Here is a 22448-nt window from a genome sequence, read left to right as displayed (position 1 = left end):
ATAGAGTTCTCTTATATCAAGAGATAGTTATAGACAGTTATATCTCTTTCCAAGATGTTGCTGCTCATCCTTCCTCTCCAATAAACAAACAAACCGGTTCTTCATCTCGATACAGCTGCTCCTCTAGTACTCTTTGGTAAGTTTTTACACATGAGGAAGTCAATGTTGGTGCTACCCGGGGGCAGCAAAGTGGCCTGAGGCAAACTCAAGAGAAAAAAAAAGGATGGTAAATAAATGAAAGCTGGTTTGGCACCGAAAGAACTTTGTTCTATAAATTTAACATGACACGCCATAGTTGTATCAACAACTTCCTAATGTTTAAGCCGAACATCCCCTCTTGATTAGTCTTGTATTTTGAGCAATTTCGTTTGTAGACGATGGTTTTCACCATAGGCACACATATTAAATGCAGTGCTTTGTTGGTAGCAGAGGTGGCCTCTTTCAGGTAAGGTTGCCCACTTCCATCATGAAATACAAGCACAGAGCCCTGCAGAGGTAGATGCCATCTACTCCAGATGTCTTACACTGCTGAGCAGTGTGTGGCATCTGTTACAAGCCACATTTGGTCTTGTGGATGAAATTGAACCGAATCAAAACAGAAGTGAAAAAGGAAATGTGTGCATTAACGGGGGTTTCTGTTGCAGTAATGGTTTTACATTGTTTCAAAGTGAAAGTTGAGCTGGATGCACAAAATTAGCATCAGGTGCCTCTCAAATGCACCAGCCAAAAGACAGTCCTACTGTAATCTAATGAGTGGCTGGTAAAATGCAGTCATTTAGTCAATATATATGTAGACTGTTAACTTAATTCAAGCCTAAATAGTTTGTTGTGCAGAATTCTATGGACTGCAATGTCCCAAAAACACTACACCTGGGGTAAATTATTGAGTTTTCCCATCTCTTTTTTCAGTCATTCTCCAAATCCGATCTCTTTATTTTCTATCAGGGCAGAAAAACAAACTTTGATGGGAAAAGTTCTGCCAGTAGTTATTGCAATTTGTACGGTAACTGCAATTTCGGATAAAAAAGAAGCAACACGATTTATTTTGTGTGCCTAATTTCCTTTTGCTATTCAATTTGAGGGATTGAAAACACCTTGAAACGTTTACAAAAGAAACACTCCTTCAAATTAAAGTGCTGCAGGCTATTAATAGCAGAGCTAAGAAGACAAAACTTAATATCTGACTGAAAGCAGTTTGAGACACTTAAAAATCTTTGCAATTTAGCTGATCGATTGGAGATATATTTGAAATCTCTATGTTCTGCAGGCCTGCAGGTCACATTAATATATAATGAGCTATTATTAATGTAGATTTTCTTCCCCCCTCCCCTCTCCTCATTGTTAATAAGTGAGCTCTGTCTGGCTGAAATGTTCTTACAGATGTAACCTGCTCGCCTCTGGCTATCCATTTGTTTTGGACTCTTTGCAGTTTGATGTAAAAGTGTTAATGGCTCTATTATTAAAAAGGTTATTGTGCGCATAGCCGTGACGTCACGGCCTCACGCAGTTGCCTCTCTCTCTCTCTCTCTCTCTCTCCAGTTTTTCCATCAGAGTGGAGAACAGTCCGGATCAAAACGCTTTCCTCTTTCCACCTGCTAAACGGGATGTATGTCGTTTTCCAGCTGTTGGAATTTAAAACAAAAAGGGATGTGATGTCCAATTCATCATGAAACTAAATCTTTTATTAAGTTGAACTGATTTGAGAGTTTTCCAATTGCGGCTGTAAAAGTTTCTGTCCTCCGAGCTCGGACACACCCGCGCTGTGCGTAACGGAGCATCGGGGACGCACAACACGGAGTCAAGTGGAGATGGTCTCCTCTGTGCGTCTCACTCGTTTGTCCAAAAGGCACGATGTGGTCTTCTTCTTAGGTGCTGGACTCGGTTCGGGAGTTGGGATCATGGGCTCTGTTGGATCTACGGGATGCATCGTCACTTGAACTCACAGAATGTGCAACCTGAAGAAGAGGAGCGGATCTCTGTGACAACTTCCTCGCATTTTCTTCTCTCGCTTGCAGAAATCTTCTAAAAGCGCAATGATTTTAACAACTTTTGTCATTATGTTGTCCTTCCCGGGTAAGTGACGCATTCATCTGTTGAATTTCTAATGTGAGCTGTAATATATGCAATAAAAAAGGCGCACGCCTCACCAAACAGATGTTAGATTGTCAGAAAGTTTGTCTAACGCTCACTGCATCTTTGTGTATCCTTTGGCATGAACACCGCGAACAACACGCCCAATTAAATCCTGTTAAGTGACTGATTGCCTCCTTGTGTGCAGGACAATATCGGCAGATTAAGTTTCCCATCGTGAAAACAACAAAAATCTTTCTGACTTCCAGGCTCAGTGTTCACCTTGAGGGGTGACAACAGCTCACCCTCCCGGGCCGCCCGCCTGGACTGCGTAAAGGCCAGCGAACAGTGTCTAAAGGAGTACAGCTGCAGCACCAAGTACCGGACCATGAGGCAGTGCGTGGCGGGGAGGGAGAGCAACTTCAGTGCGGTCACCGGTCCCGAGGCGCAGGGCGAGTGCCGCAGCGCTATAGAAGCCATGAAGCAAAGCCCCCTGTATAACTGCAGGTGTAGAAGAGGCATGAAGAAGGAGAAGAACTGTCTCCGGATCTTTTGGAGCATATATCAGAGTTTGCAGGGTATGCAATGACCGAGAGAAAACTAGAAATCATGATTGAATTGGTTAATAAGCGTAATATAAAAGAAAATATCAAGATCCTTTGAGTAAAAGTCAAAGACAATGATCAGAAATATGAGAAAATGGTACTAATTATCAAAAAGGATGATTGATTTTTGCACCTGAAATGTGCAGGTGGACTAAGTCTACAGTAGCTTGAAAGAAAAATACTCAAGGAATGTATAAGTGCCTCAAATTTCAGTTCAGCTGCTTACCGGTCTGATAACAAGTGCATGTTGTAGTCCCACATATGCATCACAGTGACATGTGTAATGAAGTGTTAAACCTACGTGAGAGAGCACAAGGTCAACCTTCTTCACACGTTGCTGCTGTGTAATTACATGACAACATATTTACAAAAATGTATATGTGTATCAACATGAATAATCATCCATTTGATATCATTTATCAGAATGTTAAAGAGCATCAAATAACATCCACCCACAGCAAATAGATATGTTTACATGTACTGTACGTAAAACACAATTTCAAGCACATAATTTGTTGATGTGTTTCCCCACGCAGGTAATGACTTGCTGGAATACTCTCCGTACGAACCGGTCAATAGCCGGCTCTCGGATATCTTCCGCCTGGCCCCCATCATAGCTGGTAAGATGCTGCTTTTAAGTCGCTGACATTCCTCAGGTTTAAGTTGCGCAGCCATCGAGTCACAGCTATCACCTCCCCCCCAAGTATCTGTCACTATTTGACAACCGCTCTTTTCTACCGCTGTCTGGTTTCAGGGCTGCAGCTTTCAACGCCCATTAAACATCACAAAAGCTTTTATCTGCTACTGTGACCCCACCGTACACAAAACAGAGTCATTTAGTATTTTTCACTTTCAGCTCTCAATGCAACGATGAAAGGTCTGCGTGGTTTTCCCCCCACCACACTGTCACAGTACTAGTGCTGGAAGTATAGCGTTTGTGAGCTAGTTTTGAAATTAATCATCCTTTTTAGACTAGAGCCTGTGTTGTTCAGCCTCCAGGGGTTTGCGGTGATGAATGCCTGGTTAAAAGAAAAAAGAAAGAAAGGTAGAAAACCTGAAAAGAAATGTTGCTTTCCGTTTGTTGGTGTGGATATAAAATGGTCTTCAAAAGCCAATGGAGTGCAGGTGGACTTGGGGAGCATACACCTTAGACAGGCTCAGATTTAGATCTGCAGAGATCACACACACACATACCACAGAGGTGCAATTAACCATCTGTCTGCATTCAATGGTAACTGATAGAACAAGAGCTGTGTGTGTGACAAGTGCAGCACTCTCTGGCACTCTTCAATGTTGGGCTTTCTGGCTGCAGGAGGGCATCTGCTGCACTGGCCAGCTACCATTTCAGTGAAAAAATGGCCATTTGATTCTCTCTCTCCCTCTTTGGCTCCCGCTTCCCCTCTCTCTCTCTCTCTCTCTCTCTCTCTCTCTGGCTTTCATCGTGATTGAATCCACTTAGCGTATCACAGTGGCTCTGCTCCACATGCGATGACATAATGGTTAACTGTATTTCAAAAAAAGGAGAGTAAAGGGAAGAAGAAAAAAATATATATATATATTGGAATTTGGATTTCTCTGCTGTGGCTGGAATAGTGCAAATGTAATGCAGAGATAAGTCTAGCAATGCAAGACTAAGAAGAATTGGAAGGAAAATTGAAATTGGAAAAGTGGTTAAGGATTCATGGAGGCTTTCAGATAATGGGTCTACTGGTAAAACAAAAAACAGGAATTATTAAAAAGAAAAAGCAGCCTGAACTGTACAGGTCATTATTTAAAAGCAAAATAATTTGCTTGATGTAGCTTAGACGAACAAATGTGAAATGTTTTTATCCCGATTAAGATATATTCAAAAATCAAATCGACTGCTGATGTGCTTTTCTATCAAAGTCCGTAATGTACAATCTGGAAGACTTAGCAATTTAACCTGTGTTCCTCTTATCACCATTAGGTGCGGTTATATCACATTAAATCACCAATGTGTGTGTTGGTATGTGAGCGGCATAAATCGGGATTCGGAAATGTAGCCGGAGCTGAGTAGCCAGTTTAATGTATAGCAGTGTGTAAACAGCCAAAGGGGCTATGGGGGGGAAAAAAATAAATCACTTAATGGCTTAGATATCAGGAATCCATTTGCTATAAGTGACCTCATTCCTGTCTGCAACTAAGCCGGGCCTGAGGCCATCCTCGGTGTAGAATAATGCACATGTGAGCCGGCATACAATGATCCATACTATATCCCATGGGTCAACTGCTAAGACGAGATGCTCACTACTCCAAATGACTGAAAATCAATGCTTGTTATTATATACATTTTATCCGCTTTGAGTCCAAATCTGCACATGCACCCACCTACTTATTATGTATGCATACATATGTATGCAGCTCTTTGAACTAAACAGCGTCCAAGTTAACATGATCACAATGAAAATGCAAACATGCACATGTTAAGCAAGTATGTACGCCATCTTAATTTAGCGTGCGACATTTGCTGATTATCTCTGAATACGAAGTACGATAATAGCTGAGGCCGATGAAAATGTCCTTTGTTTATTAACTAAATACTTGCAAAACTAAGTTCTAAAGAAATGAAGATGGAACTAGATGAAGTCAGAGGATCACCTGAGTAATCCATCCAACAGTTGAGACATTTAACTCAAACCACATGCCAACCTCATGGTGAGGTCTTTAGGATTCATCATCTGTGAACCATGAATCGTCTGTTTTCGGACCATTTTGTGCCATCCATCATGTAAACGTTGACTTATTTGGACAGGATAAGTGAACATTTTAATCTCAATAGTTCACTCAAAGTCAAAAATGTCCAAGTGCTGGTGGCACTAGTGGTAAAAATTCATGGCAATCAATCCAATAGCTGTACAGAGATTTCAGTCTGGACCAAAGTGGTATACGATCAACAGATCCACACAGCCGCCCTGCTAGCACGGTTTAAAAACTAAAAAAGACACCATGATTAATTTTCCACTTCTCATGCAGGACCTACTGCTATAGCGCCTTTCTGTTTTTGAGTACCTCCTTCATTAAGGCCCTTTTCATTTATGGCTTTTTCCAGAAAGCTATACTCGATGATGGTGTATTTATAACACTATTAATTCAAGCTGAAAGGCGTGACACCTAAGCCAGTAATTGCAAGAATATAGTCTCCAGGAACAGCTGAAATTAAGTGCTGCGTCATTCATAAATCAATGAGCAAGTGCCTTTCAGAGATGTAACACAATGCTGTGGTGCAGACTGATAGAACAATGGAAGTATAGGACTGCCCGTAAAGGGAAAACAGAGACTCGGTACAAGACGTTGTGGGCAAAACCAATCATATTCCCAACTCAAGATACTTTTTAGAGACAAGATCAACTGATTCTGCATTCCCTCAACAAGTCTGACACCAGCGGTATAAGATTATATCCAAACAGTCGCACATGCTGCACATGAGAATGATCAAGGGAACCTTTTCATTCCGGTTTTCAGCATGTTCAATGCTTCCCTTTGAGAGTTCAATCTGTTTGTGTCCAGAGATTACTGAAAGTTAGCAGTGAGTCACTGTAAATCGGTGTTAGAGCCGTGTCTCAATGCTGACACCTGAAAAATCCTGCCACTCATGTTCCCATTATGCTGAAGCTACTATAAACCACATAACTTCTTAAGTGGATAAATGTTTTCAGTTTCAGACTTCAGAAGAAAAAAAAAAATCTCCAACCAGTTCCTGGATTTACATGCACGCAGCCACTCTCAGAGGAAATCTCACTATCACTGGCCCTACCACTGAGCCCAGTATATTTCTTCTCAGTGAACAAGAGATGACGCTTAGCATGATGATTTTCTCAAGAATAATTCAGTTGGTCTAGTTTCCAACAGATTAATCCTTTGTAGTCTTTGTCCTCTGCCAGTGGCCCAGACTGCCTGTGAACTGTGCATATAAAAACTGCTGAACGTCAGAGTGGACGTTAGTAGAAGAAACACTTTTAATCTGCCGATCCTTTTTGCACTGCTTTCAGCCATATCAGTGGATCATCTGAAGGCTTTTCCTTTAACACACTTCTCCTTTGTTTTTGCTCTGCCCCTCTTTCCCCACCGCATAATACAATTTATTCCAACTGAGTTAAAGTGGAAGAAGTTCAAAAACAAAACTTTGTGGATTACAAGTTTGAAATTCACTTAGATGCGTGCCAGCCATCCATTCCCTTCCGCTTATTCAGGGTCAGGTCGCAGAGGAAGCAGGTTTTAGCAGGGCGTTCCGGACATCAAGCTCCCCAGCAACACATCCCAGATCCTCCTGGGGGAGTTTCTGGGACTTCTGGGTGAGCGGTACAGCATCCTGATCAGATGTTCGAAACCAACTCATCTAGCTCCTTTTAATGCAAATTGAACACTGGCTCTAGTCAGAGTCCTTCCACCTGATTTCCAAACTCCTGACCCCATCTCTAAAGCTGAGCCACCCTATAGAGAAAACTTAGTTCAGCTGCTTCTATCCACAATCTTATTCTTTCTACCAAAAGCTCATGACCATAGGGTGAGTGTTGGAACTTCCTCTTCCCCACAATATCCATATACTGCTTACACCTCACCCCGAGATACTTAAACTCCTTCACTGTTCACATTCCACTGTTGCAGTAGTGGGGAAATTAGCTGCTTAACCAAATATTAAAAGTCTCCATTCAGTAGCATAAAGTGACATAAAAACTTTACTATATACTGTTAGCAAGCATACTGTATTGCGCTCACAATTTATCAGTGAAGAATTGTAACGATAAGTAGAATAAGTAATGGCATCTTTTCTCTTCCCATCACTAGTGCACTTGTTATTACAGCGCATCCACCTTGTATAAGACTTTTTTAGATTTGGAAAATTGCATGTCAATAGTTCGACGTCCATCGCATTGAATTTGGAAGCTTTAGCTGTATCAGCAGGCATGCTCGAGTATCTCAAAGTCTATGTGGGAGAGAGAGGATTCCGTAATTTGCTTTGCTGTACAACTAAATTGGGTGTCACGGGGCGGCTGTGGCTCAGTAGGTAGAGCGGGTCAGCTCCTCCTGTCCACATGTCCAATTGTCCTTGGGCAAGAAGTGTCAGGCCAACACCTTGCATTGGTAGCTGGCCTGACACCTGTGTGTGAATGTGAATAAGAGGCACATTGTAAAGCCCTACATATATGCAATGTAAATAATCCCAATATGATTAAAATAGATGATTAATGATCAGGTGATCCGGCCCAAATGTCAGCGTGTGATGAGGAGTTAACTATGAAAAAGCAAAATGTAATGCGCTGAGGAGACGTCATGAAAAGTTGAAGGTGTAAAATATGAGTATGTTTTTGCTTTTCTATCGTGTTTGGACACTTTGATTTGGGCACATCACACAAATCAAACATCACAGGCACATTATGAGTTATGAGCACGCACACACATATACACACACACACACACACACATTCATTCACATGCTGACTAACCCACTCCCCTGCCACTCTGACACATATGAATCTTACTGGGAGATGAAGGCTCAGTAAAGCAGCTTGGGGAGCAGAAATTTCTCACCGAGATGAGTGTACCTGACGGCTTAGCCGTGACAAGCTGTGCAGGGAGCCTGGTGGATACGTGACCATGAGTGATGAAGGCAATAGCTAATCATGGCTTTGAGATAAGGAGACAAAAAAAACACTGTAGGCTGCAGGTAACACAGGATACTGTTTTCACTCGGGCATATTTGATGTGAGGTAACTAAGCTATGTGCAAAATGACCTGACACACATTCCCGTACAATGACAGTCTTATTTTGGAAATTCTAAGCACCTCAGGATTTCCTAACACTTCTCAGACTGACAGGTGCATGGTTTACTAAGAAGCTAACTGGCCAAGCAGAATATCACCCTTGTGTTCTTAGTGGATAACTGAATCTAAAAAAATTGGAAAGCAAAGTGTGTCCGGGCATCCACATTTCTGACTAATGCACTGCACCAACAAGTTCCTGCTCTCTCCTCCCTTATCCTGCAGTCAGTCTAGCACCATATGTCCAGTTATTTTGAAGTGCAACCTCCAAATTCTGCTAGCCCCCTCCGTCTCTCTCACTATATATCGGCTGTGGCCTCATGGCTGCATAGTTTGCTGCTCAGTGCAGCAGGAATACAGCTGCTAGTGGTCAGAGCTAAACCGAACTCATCAGCTATGAACATCTGCTGTCAGGCGCTGGAAACACAAGAGCATCTGCTGGAGTTTTGATAGTTGCATGAAGCACATTCAGGGCTGTTTGTAGACGTTTCTGTGTGGTACCTGTGTCATATTGTTACCTCTGTGATGCATCACAAAGCCAACAGTAGCTGCTGAGAAGCTCTCTGTGTCCACACTAGACACACACAGAGTCTGCTGAAGACTCATTCGAGCCTTAGAGTCAGGAGACGCTGGTTTCATAATAGTATGATTAGTCAATTGCAATGCCTGCATGTCAACCAGCAAGGTGGAAAGCGGGACAAAGATCATGAAACCATTGTGTTTTGGCAGTATTTTGAAAATGACAACAACGCTGTATGTTGGCTGTGTCTGAATAAGCTGGCATGTTGTGTACAATGTTGCGCAATGTTCATAATGCACGGTGCCGCACATCCCAGCAGCATTTGAAATACAACTTGGTTATCTAAGTGTTTAAAATAGTTTCAATACTTTGCAGACAATGTTCAACCTTATAACCTAACTTTATTTCATTTTTATTCAATTTTAACAAGCTCATGACAAAATAGATAATTTCATATTCAGATACCAATACATATCAAATTTTCACAATGCAATATTTTAATCTCCATTTTTTGTTGCATGCAATTTGTTATTGTGACATTGGTGCACGACTGTACCATTTTGTTGGCACAGATACTTTTAAAGTTGATTGCAGCTGTGTGTGTAACTCTATTGCCCAAGCTAAATTCCCCCTCGGGGACAATAAAGTACACTTATTAAATAAAAAGTGAATATATAACGACCACATGAAAAAGTCTTTTTCTTATTGCATTATACACTTAGTCGTTGCGGATGTAAGTTGCAGCTGCAGCCACTATCTTCTTCCAAAACGCTCTTGTAACTTCTGAGTCTGGGGTTTGTTTTGAGAACTCAAAGGTATTTTTGTGACTCATCTGTAGACACTCTGTATTTTACCCACCTATGATTCATGCACAGGTGGATGGATAGGTTAATTGTGGGGATGGAGGTATTTTGCTCCACAAGTCCCAACATCAGTAGCCCTATGATCTTCTATCAGATGCTGAATATGGGAGATGTCAGCAATACTGAGCACTGTACTTCTGTTTAAATGAATACAAGATTAACGACCGACTAGAGGATTAAATGAAGGAAAGGAATAGCTGGTGCGATAGGAACTAAGTGAGATTTTGCTAATTACATGGGTGCACTTAATAAATGGATCTTGGGTCTGGTCATAAATACTGAGGCGCAGAGACGTGGATTTAGTGAAGCTGGCAGGGAGCCTGATAGAAGGCAGAGTGCCATGAAGGAGTCAGCTCTGACCATAGCTGTTTTCTTTCCATTATGGGAAATAGCAAAGAGGGCACTAACTGGAGGGATAGGTTTAGAAAGATTAAGTAAAGTAGTGATACATTGTGAAGGATGATTTTGGACCATTATCTAGAGAGCATATAGTGACTCTGCAATATAGTTCTTCTGGGTTTCCAGTACTTGGGATAATAAATGGTTTGGGAAATAAAAGACTGTAGAATGAGGACATGTGATATGACTGGAAAACATAAATCAATATACATATTATAGAAAGTTCTGGCTGGAATTTGGTTAAAATCAAAATAAACTCAACTCACTGTGTGCCATATAGAGTTAGGCATCATCTGCATAAAAAGGTCGGTTATTGATACTTGGAGACAATATTACAGAAAGGACTGACTGTCAATGGACAATGTAATAAAAAAAATAATCAATAGCAGTATGTTTTTAATAATAGAATTCACATCTGCATGTAACATAATTTATGTTTAACTGGTTAAGATCAGATTGTAAAATTAGAAGCCTTGAGAGCCGGTAAAGATTTACTAAACTAGTACACCTGGTTTTGGGACTTAGTGAAGATACCCAGCACTGTCACTAAGAATAGTGTGAGATAATAGTTTTAACTGAGCTTGTTCAGTTGGTTTCACAGTTGCCTCTAGATTTCCATGCACACAGCTGGCTCTCGAGGTTTGGTTTGAGGGTCGTACTAATGCTCTGAATTACTATAATCTGTTGGATATGGGAGGATTTTCATGTCAGGGAATTGACCTTTTTTTATTATTATCCGTTTCTGACCACAATGCATAGTGTTATATTACATTCAAAGAAAAAAAGAAGTAGATATAAGCAATTGCTTGGCAGAGCATTATTAACCAGAACTGCTACACTGGAATTAAACCCACTAGAAAACAGAGTTTTTAGGACCAGCTCTACTGCTTCTGACCTCAACGCAACAGTGGCATCACTCCAGAAATTTCTCTCACCACTCTTCAATCCATGTGTCCTGTGCAAAGAGATGATTAATCCACAGGAATAATAAGACATAATTGAGAGACAACGTGATGCTCTCTGGATCATAACACAATAAGCATTCGTCACGGTCTTTGGTCATGATTTATTACAGTGATGTCAGCAAACCTTTGAAGACAAACTTAGGGAACTTTAGGACCAGACTTCACCTCACCTACAATCGTGAGTTCATCCAGTTCATAGGCCAGCACCACAACACAGATGCAAGCCATGTGTCAAATGAGTTTTAACAATTCAGATAATGCTTGAGCCCACTGATCGGAAAGACTGTTTTCAGGAAGTACATTACAAAATGTTGCATCTACACTGCTGAACCTTCTGTGGCAGTTAGGGCATAACAAACATGAGACGTCTTGGCCGCTGTACAATACAGAAGTCTGACTCATATTCTCAAATTCAATTTTAGTGAGCAGACCCCCAGGACACCATAATTAACCTCTTCGTTGAGATTCATATTTAACCCTACACCTGGCTGGCAGCCTTTTAAAAAAGGTCTTTTGTTTAGACCTATTAGAGGTCAAAGGGTCAGATTCCAGTGCTTGCTATACTGGCTTGTTATTTGGTCGACATCAATGGCAACGTGTTGGCTTTGCTCAGGGGGTGCAACTTAACACTAAGTAAGACGTGCGTTTTCTTAAGCCCCGACAGTCTTTTCAGGAGATGTGTTATATTTTAGGCAGACATATAGGATTGCAGTTCTTGTTATGCTCTGAAAAGTCAACATACTAATGATACAAGAAACTAGACTAACGTTAAGTTAAATTCATGTAGTAGTCTTTTCTGTGAGATGGATATAAACAGGTCGTATTTCTCAGCATTTTATAGAGAAACACGACAATAGAGCAAGAGGATGAGTAAAAATCTTCTGTTGGTTACAATCACAGTGCAAGACACAGACAACTAGTATAAATCTTCAACACAGCCCTGTTTATATAACTCTAACTCACCCCAGAATTATTAAATACAACAATGCTCCTGATGGAAAAGGTTTTTTTTCCTGCCATGGGGTGTTGAGTCTACATGGTTATGCTGTGACCTACAGCTCCAACCTTCTTACTCACACTTAACTTGGGTCATCTTCTATATCTACATATACAATAAGTATACAACCATGGTTTAATCCAAGTCCTCAAAGTATGAACTTAATTTTCCCCCCTCTTTTTTAAAAAGATAAGCATTTCCTTGTGGGTAACAGTAATTGAGGTAGAACTGTCACACCTATGGCCCAAGAGCTACAAACAGCCACTAAAAGGATCACAGCCCGTATCTCTAGGCACTTGTCAGATGTAAGTAATGGGTTTTGTAATATGTGATTAACCCAAGGTTCAAGAATGTATTCAGATTTAATCATGGCTCATTCTGTGGTGCATGAAAGAGAGCAGTGAGCTTCAATTCCACCTCAAAAAGCAGAATTACAGAATTCGTTCTTCCATGCCGAGGCTGACGATACTGTTTGTGTTATATGCAGAAGTCAGCCAAGCAGAAAGGACTTTTGCTACAACAAATGAGAAAAACCGGATGTGAGAGCCATTGTGTTTGGCCATACGGCGCTTACTGCTGTGATGGAAAGATTCTGGATCAAAGCAAAGATGGGTGAATGGGTCATGGAAACATGCACCATTTGGGCATGTGTTGGTATCTTCAAATGTGGTAATTTCTGTGTTTTCTGTAAGGCTAAAGACAGAAAAGTCACCTTCAAATTACACGTATTAAGATGTGGGGAAGCACAGGAACGCACAATATACTAATACGAGTTGTGTACTCAGGCGGATGAGAGGGTCAGTGTGGTCCAGCTGTGGCATTCTGTTGCACTTACAAAAGGTTTGATCATAAATGTCAGACCTAATGAGGTCTGAGGGGGGGATCTGATAATAACCTGTACACCATTTAGCGAGTTCAAAAGCATCTGCAACAAAGGATTAACTACAGCAAAAAATAAAGAGGTGCAATGATTTATGATGGATCCTCAGTCAAAAGTCTATATCCACACAATTTGTGTAATATCGTGTTTGCAAATACAAGAATAATTGAGTTCAACAGGGCTCAAAGCTCTCATACAGCTTCTCTTTTTCCAGGTTTAAAACAGGCATTACAGCAAATGATGCAATTCTAATATAAAGTTGCCAGGAACTGGTTTTTAATTCATAAAAGATAAGTGGATAATTTCTTTGCATTGTGGAAAGCTTTGTTCTGGTGACTCGAGGATGACAAAATATTGTCCAATGTGGTTTTTTGGGGGCTGCTAACAGAAATGTAAATGTACAATTCCTCAGCAGCAATGTAATTAAACCATTTTTGAAATAGATGATGTACTATGTTCTACATTTTGAAGCACTCTACAATGTAACCTGTGCAAGAAAGCGATAATCCCTACAGTCCCTTTGTTTCTCTGCTCTCTCTTAGCCGAGCCTGCATCCACAAGGGAGAACAACTGTCTGAATGCTGCGAAAGCCTGTAACCTGAATGACACGTGTAAGAAATACCGCTCAGCTTACATCAACCCCTGCACCAGCAGGGTGTCTGCCTCTGAGGTCTGCAACAAACGCAAATGCCACAAAGCCCTACGCCAGTTCTTTGATAAGGTAATTAGGCATGCTAATTTTGAGAGATATTTGCCAACTTTTTTTCTCTCCTGTGCTCTTATTTATTCTAACATTTAACTCCAGGAAAAGCTACTATGATCACATTTTTAACTCTAGTACAAGTGGAAGTTGGATTGAAAGTTGAAGTTTGAAGAAGATGAGGTTTGCAGATATCAGTGGGAGCAACAACAACATCATCAACTGGGAGGAAGTGAAATTCGTCTTTTCACCCTTCAGGCTATAATACCACCTGTGTCGATGTGTTCTTTTGTCTTTCCAAAAATAAAAAGGTTCCAACTAAATACAGCTATGGGATGTTGTTTTGCTCCTGTCCGACGGGCGATCAGACAGCGTGTGCAGAACGCAGACGGCAGACAATTGTACCCGTCTGCTCCTATGAGGATAAAGACAAACCCAACTGTCTGTCTCTTCAGAACACGTGCAAGACCAACTACATCTGCAGGTAAAGAGGACAGATCAATAGACTTTAGCTTTTCTTAAAATATATATAGTCGGATGTTCTTTATCTTAGTGTTTTTACTGCTAAAGAAAACACAATTTCACTACAGATCCTCTTCAGTTGGAACAACATAACCTCCTCTCTCGCCTATGCATTCATGTTTCTGAGTGTCTGAGTCTGAGATAACTCAAATCTGTGATCAAAGACGAGTTACTAAATATTGTTTATTTATGCTACTTTATAAATGTGACAACGCACTTAGCCTCTAATAACAGTATCAGGAAAGTGCCATCTATAAGTTTCATCTGTTGTTTTCAGGTCAAGGCTGGCAGACTTCATCAGCAACTGTCAGCCTGAAGCTCGTTCCATATCTGGCTGTCTGAGGGAGAACTACGCCGACTGTCTGCTGTCTTACTCGGGTCTTATTGGTGAGTTATTCTCAAGCTTTTTAAAATTAGCTTCAGACTTTATTGGATTAATTACACAACTAGACTTATATAACTAAATAAGAAGATACAAGGAATGAACGCAATTAAATTCACAGCATTTCATCAAATCAGAAATATTTTCCGACAGTCGATCTTTTAGCCGTCAGACTTGTTGTTTTCTAGTCTTTGTTTTTTTTTTTCTTTATTAGCAGTGCCGATGTGAAGCTTTTCTTAGCTTGATTAGAAGTGATGTAGAAATGTTTCATCATCAGATTGTTTTTCTGAAACCAAGACGATAACAGAAACCCATTAAAAAGTGTGCAAAGATGATTCAATACACACAGAATATAAACTAGTTCTTTAAAGTTAAAAGCAATGATGCAATCGCCATCCAGCCGTGACCTTTCGTTAAGTGCAATCTAAGATAACATGAAAGAAAGTTCATGATGAACCTGAAAATATGTAACTATATAATGACAACACATACTATGGCATTCATTGTGTTGCACAGGCATGGTTTACTTGCATATACATAAAAGATCTAAGGTAAGTTCATTTACAGATGTTAAAGCGATAGTTCAGGTTATTTGAAGTGGACCAGCATTGAAGCAAAGCTATACACCGCTCTGGCAGGAGCAGCAACAAAATGTTATTGAGCCACCTATAAAATAAAAGAAAAAAAAAAAGAAATAATCAATATCAGTTTAAGTGTACGCTTCATTTAGTATTTTCAATGCTTTACCTTGATGTCAGACAGCCCTTTCTGATGGGAACCATAAGTGTTTATATTGATCTATGCTCTCCTCAAAGCCACCAGACTTCAATGACAAAAATCATAATTTCACCTCACAGAACATGGGGAGCTGCTGTTCCACGTTTCGGTCAGTTTGCGCTAGTTGCTGATCTACCGTTCCTCGATTTACAGCAACTCCCATATTCTGCTTCAGTTTGCTGTCGGAAAGCAATGTCTGAAAGTTAAAGTGGTGAAAATGTTTTAAAGACAGTGTACACTTTGATATTTATTTTTCTAGGTAGTCGTTTTTGATGGCTTAATTAAAATTTTTTTGCTGCCCCTGAGCCCTTAAAGTATTCTTCACAGCAGAGATTATGGCATCAGGTCTTATAATCACCCAGTCAGCTGAAATTAGTCAATAAATTGAAAATCTGTAGGGTGTGCATGACATCACAGTTCACAGATCATAGCACTGTGGAGAGTTAGTACTTATTTCCTTTTGTTCAGTCTTTCTTCCATCAGCGGGCTTCATTATGTAGAAAAGGGAAAATGATGTCCTACTGAGTTTTAGTAATGAGATTTCAGCGCAGGGCAACAGTGACCAATTGCGAACTCAACAGGCAGACATTTTAATCTTCACTATTCATATTCTACTTCACACAGGTTACACCCTCTAATGGGGCTCCCCTGGCTTAACCACTCATCTCTGTCTGTACACACAGAAATTTGCATGTACTTGCACAGCTATTAAGTATGAGCCTACTCAACTGCACTGGCTCAAAAAAAAAAAAAAAAAAAAAAAAAAAAAAAAAAAAAAAAAAAAAAAAAAAAAAAAAAAAAAAAAAAAAAAAAAAAAAAAAGGGAACAGTTTCATTCGGTTACATCAAGACGGGTGGTGAGCCACAGCAGCCTTGAAAACACTTGGAACAACATTCAGCTGCAGATGCCACCTTTGTTGATCTTGAACAACTCTTAGAAATATAAAAAAGATAAAAAATGTGCATGTTCTTGAACAGGCAGGACTACTGGTGAGCCTTATAAACATGACATAGGAGGTTAGAATGCAATGGATGCTGTCAGTAAAGGCTTCCGATAATGTCAAGTGTTACGTCAAGTCTTCAAACTGAGCGACTTCACCGAACGGGTCTGACTCTGATAATGGGACTACGGTTTAGATGACTAAACCGTTTTCTTCTCCTTAATGCTGCAGGTACGGTGATGACACCCAATTATCAGCGATCGCTTGGCATTAGCCCGTCGCCGTGGTGTGATTGCAGCAGCAGTGGAAACAGCAAGCCGGACTGTGATAGGTTTGCTGAGCTCTTCGCCGTCAATCGATGCCTACGTGAGTTCCCATGCTTTAGCTACCCTGCAGAAATGAATTCATCCCCTTCCAACATCGCACTGTTGTTCACTGCGTACAGTCAAGCATGACCGGTTGTATTGTCTAAACTTGGAAGATAATGATTGGTTCTCTCTTTAAATACACATTTCTGGGAAGGCTGCAAAGGCTCAGTCCTTGCTGCGGAAGCCCAGGGTTCGAATCCGACCTGTGGCTCTTTCCCGCATGTCATTCCCCGTCTCCCTCTCCCCACATTGCTGTTACTCTTCAGCTGTCTCTATCAAAATAAAGCTTAAAAAGGCCACATTCAAACTTTAAAATGAAGCAATTTTAAATGAACTGCAGTGTCTTTGACATCAGCTCATGCCTGATTGCTTTTTGACTATGATTAAGACTAAAAAAGAAGTTTTTGCCCCATATTCAGTTCTGCTTATGAAAAAGTAACTTAGATTAAATGTCAAATTAATGATGAGAATATTATGTAAATGATTTTGAAGCTGTTGTTTTTTTTTATATATATTTCTGGCAGCTCTGAAGTTAATGTTTGCACTGCTTTGTGAATCATAGCTATTACAGGCAGACACTGCTTTTAAAAAAAAAAAAAAAAAAAAAAAAAAAAAAAAGGCTCTTGAGAAAAAGGTCAAGTCATTTCTTTTCCTAGCCAATTATCTAAAGTATCAATTAGAAGCAGCTTTTAGTTGGACATGAACAAAATGTTTTGGACCGTGCCATTTATTACGATAGCAAGGACAAAAGGCGCCTGTGAACATGTTAGACACGAAGACTATATTTTTAAAAACAGGACTCAGAGGGCACTCTGGGGATAATACTTATTACGCGCAATTATAACATTCTGCAGTTGATTCATGTGAGTCATTATGTTACGATGTATAGCTTCTTATATATCTGCACAGTATTTTCTCACTTGTGCTAATTCTCCTGTCAAATTACATTTAATTGGCCAATGTATAGTTCAACATAGATTGTGTACATGTTCTTGCAGGAAATGCCATTCAGGCATTTGGCAACGGTACAGATGTTGGAGTTTGGCAACCCCAACCCCCGATTCAGCCGACTGTACCAGAGCCTAGCGTCACTCGGAGGGGTAAAGACCGAACGGGCAATGCGCTCGATGCACTGACGGACATGACCAAAATGGACCTCGATGCCGACTCACTGTATCACATCTGCGGGACCTTACAGGTGAAGCATTAAGAAAAGGAGATAGTTTGTGTGTTTGGATATAAGCCGACGTAGAACACTGGAGTTCAAAAGTAGAGAGAGAAGCGGAGATAAAAATCACTGCATTCATTTTTGATAATATTAAAAAGTCATCAGCTAAATGTGTTGTGAGATCTGAGAGATGGGTTGAAAAATTTTAATTTATCCAGTTGCAATTATCTGAATTATTTCATGTTTTTTTAATTTTACTCCATCAGAATACTTCAAGAAACTAATCTAAAATAAACGAGAAACATTCTGGACCCACGATATAATCCGCTCACTGCATAGCTTATATATGCTTACAGAGAATATACACTTGTTATAAATCCCAAATAATGGAGCTACCTAATTTGATTCAGACTCAAACATGACGGTCAACCCACTTATGCCTCCACCATCTCATTAACGCAGAAACCTTATTGGTTCTCTATTGGAATTCCTTGCTGAAACAAAAGTGCATCACTGCTTTGCATTGCAAAGTGACTCATTTTTTATAACAGCTACTTATCTCAGTGCACTAGATTAGTTGCGGTTAGTGGCTGCGGCTCGTCTCCACTAACAAAAAAACACTTAACCCAAGATGGGTTTTTTTAACAAACATGAAATCCTTTAACACGATAACAAACGCTCTGATGGCTCTTCGGGCTTTTCCTTGTGAACTTTGAAGGCATCAAAACTTCTGAAAAGAAAAAGTTCCTGAATCCAAACTGAGACCTTGCACAGCTTCTGTCTGAGTGTCAGACCTCTGGCTCTGTCACCTTGATGGATCGGCGATGGCTTTATGATGGCGTTCACAGAATCCCCCCTCCTGGGCAGAAAGATGAGACGTCAGTGTGGAGTCAGAGTTTCCAAAGCTGTCATGTCAAAGCTAATTGGTTGCCACAGTAACATCAGAAATGGCCTACAGGCAGTAGTGTGTCTGCGACTGTGTGTGTGTGTGTGTGTGTGTGTGTGTGTGTGTGTGTGTGTGTGTGTGTGTGTGTGTGTGTGTGTGTGTACACACACGCAGGGACACAGTATCATTGTAAGGACGTGCCACATTTTTTGTCCCCTCAGATTGAGGTTCATGTTTACAAAAATACCTGTTAGCGCTCAAGGTTAGAGAATAAAAATGTCACTGCTGATTAGTGGCATGAGAAACTTAAGTCCAGATGGACGCAGCGATTTTGTTCCCACGTCAAGAGGACATATAACTCAAATCATGGAAGAGAAGTCCTTCAAATTCTCTTTGAAATTTAAACAGTCCATTCCTGAGAACACTCCAACTGCTGAAGAAGACTGTGCCATATGGTCGAAAGCTCCAAAACCGCTGCCTACTAAAGTGACCTTGTGGTGGCATTGTGTCATTTACAAAAGGGAGTCCATAGAACCCCACAAATATTTAGAGATCTTGTTTGCAAAAATGTCCGATCTGACTTTAAAAACTGCTGCCAGAAACAGATTTTTGCAGATAATGAGGAATGCAGATGGATATTAGTTTTTAAAAATACCAAATTTTGTTGTGAGAATCAATTCAATGTGCTCATTTTGACATTCAACATCATGAAATGCACGTTTTTGCTTAAAACGTGGTTACAGTACCTCCAAGCTCTGGAACTTTTTGGCTTCACCAAACACACTTTAGACCTCTGCTATTTCCCCGAGATAAATACTATGGGGCTATATTTTTAAATGAGATGATATCACACATACGTTAAAGCGAGACAATCTATCATATTGGCTTTTAATAGCGATAATATGATTTATCGCCAGTGAAAACATCCTCCAAGAGGAAAGACCTCCTATAGAGCAATTAATCATTCTTCTCCAGAATCTGGGTTCTTTCTACTTAAGAACCAACGCGTGGAGTGTTTATTATGTTCCCAAACCACCGTAGAGTCACTTCATCATTTCCTGTGCTCCATCTCTGTATCTGCGAGTGTGTGTACTTGTGTGGCTCGGGTTTGTGTGTGGGGGGTGTGTTTTTATGTGTGGCTGGAAAAAGGTTTGGAGCAGTCCGAGGAAAGTTTTAATGTATTAAACTGTCATAACCTTGAGCTGGCACACACACAAACACAAAATACACATCTTGCTTGAGAAGGATGATTATACAAAGAGGTCCATGTAGATCTAAACTATGGGAATTGGTGAGCGCTAAAAGTATTATCATAAATCTTATTGTGTGTATTTTGCTGTGCGACTGTGGCAGCGCAAGTTTGGTTTGATTTTGCTTGACCTTGTTTTACTGTAAGTCCTCGCCCCTTCCTTTAGCCAGTTCAATGTCCAGGCCAAGACGATTTCTTCATTTGACTACATTGAGACTGTCTGAATAAATAAGGTCGATATGGTATACAGTCATCCCTCGCTATAACACGGTTCACTTTTCGCGGACTCGCTGTTTCGGATTTTTTAGGGTAATTTTGCATGCTTTTTTTACAGCGTACTGTACAGTATAAACGAGCATTGTGTTCTGCGTCCTAAATTGGCTAAGGGAGTACTGTACAAAATGCGTGTAAAAAGGTGTATACAAGTGTGTGGTTAGGGGTTTTATGGCCTTAAAACATGTATAATAATTGTTAAACTTACTTCGCGGATTTCGTTTATTGCGGTTATTTTTAGAACGTATCCCCCGCGATAAACGAGGGACCACTGTATACCATCAGTCATCTTTTAATACCTTGACATTAACACTTCTGTGCCCGCTTTCTTATTTTCTTCCTTCCAGGCCCAAAAACTGGTGTCAAATCAAACAGTGGATACTGCTCTGTGTGTGGTAAGAAGAGATTTATTCTACTCAAAGCTCCTATTGCAAGACTGAACAATAGAGATTTGTTAGGCTAATAAACATATTGATCTATTCTAAAAGACATAATGCCAAATATTTGTATATGGATCCCTTAAATTTGATTATTAAAAGAACAGAAATATGCGCAGAGCAACATTTTACAGCTAAAAATAAATAAATAGCTCTCTGGGTAAAATTTGAGCTCCATTTAAATGGAACCTCGATATAGATTCATGCGTGTTGCTGTATTTATCGTCAAGAAATTGCAGTACAAAAGACGTTTGCGGAATACAAATAAGTGTTTGCTTCATGTATCTATTTGGAGATTGACATTTGATGCTTTCGTCTGCTGCTATTCCTGGTCTTTTTCCCATGGACGGTAATGGACTTGCTTTATGTGCGTCATGATGCATTTTGCAAAGTCTGTTTCCACTGCGCTTTATCACATTTTGTACTTAAATCAATGCACCGACTTTTCCATCTCAGCCACAGATAAAAACCTTCCCCGAATTTCCACCGCATAATAAACAGGTAGATGGAAAAAACAGTGCATCAGTACAAGCAGTACATCATGGTGTTATTGAGCCCGCTATTGTAATGGGCTCAAGTTAGTGTTTATATTAATAAAAGAATGTCTAACCTGGTTTTTGAGGCCATTAAAATTGGTAATTGTTATATTTTGAAAGGTTGCACATCCTGTATAAAGTTATTATTCATTTAAAAAGTACTAACATTTTAATCTTTTCTTTCAGAACCATCAACTGGATGAGTCCAGCGACTCCAATGCCATTGCAAGAAGCTCAACAGCTGGACTCGCCTGCTTACACCCCTCCAGTGTGCTCCTCGCACTCCTCGTCTTTGTTTTAACCCCGATAGCCGCTTCACTGCTTGAAGATTTCCAGCTTTTGTAGGATCTCCGGACTACGGATCAACACTTTTATCTCAAGAAGGGATTCGACTCGTTTTAATTTAGACATTTACCAAAGTGTGGCACCTGTGTCGTTCTCGAAAAACAACACTGCACTGGATTACATCTGAATCCATACTGACTGTCGCCGTGTTAAAAACAGACCTGCTGAAGCTGTTCCTGAGATATCAGCTTGTTTGCCTTCCATGCCTTATGGGAGCAATTTGGCTACTCCAAGAATCAGATTCATACTTAGGACTACTCGTGCTTTGGAGTTAAACCCTGTGATCTGATAACCGTGTGAATAAATTCACTTCTTTGGAACGTGTGCGACAGACTGCCGGTTTGCTGAACAGCGTTTTTGGAGGATTAAAGATCGTTTTCTGTAAACTGTGCTTTTGATTTTGTCCTGCCAATAAAAACTTGCTTTCGTTCAACAAAAAGGAAAAACTAAAGTGTTGACCTAAAAGTGTTGATCTACAATAATGCTACAATGGACTGAGCTGCCACATTTTCATAGACACACTGTATGGAATATGATCCAGAAAAGTATCTGAACTCATTATAAACATTTTGTCAGAGTATCCTCAAAGGACAATGACATATCAGCCAGAAGAAAGTAACAATTTTCTCTTCTACATGTTCGGTACTAGGTATAGATCAGTTTTGTAGATTTATTTGATTGTTATGGTGGTTTGTGGTTTGATCACATCGCCTCTAAAAAGAACATTTTGTACATACGATACATAGTGTACACTATTACAGTATGCTGCTGTTAGCTTGTAACAT

General features: G+C 40.2%; 1 protein-coding gene and 1 long non-coding RNA gene across 5 annotated transcripts in view; one reads left to right on the top strand and one right to left on the bottom strand.

Moving 5' to 3' along the window:
- The window catches only part of LOC113747860 (uncharacterized), a 106874-nt gene that overhangs the window by 76685 nt on the left and 7741 nt on the right, over positions 1-22448 (bottom strand). Inside the window, exon 3 of one of the 4 annotated variants that reach the window (XR_003463960.1) lies at positions 15200-15350. The exons of 2 other annotated variants lie outside the window; for them this stretch is intronic. This is a non-coding gene — a long non-coding RNA (uncharacterized LOC113747860). Of the gene's footprint in view, positions 1-15199; positions 15351-18383; positions 18797-22448 lie in introns of those variants that run through there. One more of the 4 variants, XR_003463962.1, reaches the window with a different exon arrangement.
- gfra1b (gdnf family receptor alpha 1b) lies at positions 1528-22081 on the top strand. Its single transcript, XM_010742058.3, has 10 exons — positions 1528-2073; positions 2340-2648; positions 3212-3295; positions 13623-13801; positions 14092-14264; positions 14580-14689; positions 16633-16767; positions 17768-17967; positions 20693-20740; positions 21505-22081. The coding sequence occupies exons 1-10, from the start codon at positions 2034-2036 to the stop codon at positions 21661-21663; spliced, it is 1437 nt and encodes a 478-aa protein (XP_010740360.3). The 5' UTR covers positions 1528-2033; the 3' UTR covers positions 21664-22081.

The sequence above is a fragment of the Larimichthys crocea genome, chromosome XVI (genome assembly GCF_000972845.2).
Source record: "Larimichthys crocea isolate SSNF chromosome XVI, L_crocea_2.0, whole genome shotgun sequence".
Classification (NCBI taxonomy): Eukaryota; Metazoa; Chordata; class Actinopteri; family Sciaenidae; genus Larimichthys; species Larimichthys crocea.
Note: the sequence above shows the minus strand (reverse complement) of the source record. Positions and strands in the feature narration are given on the sequence as shown.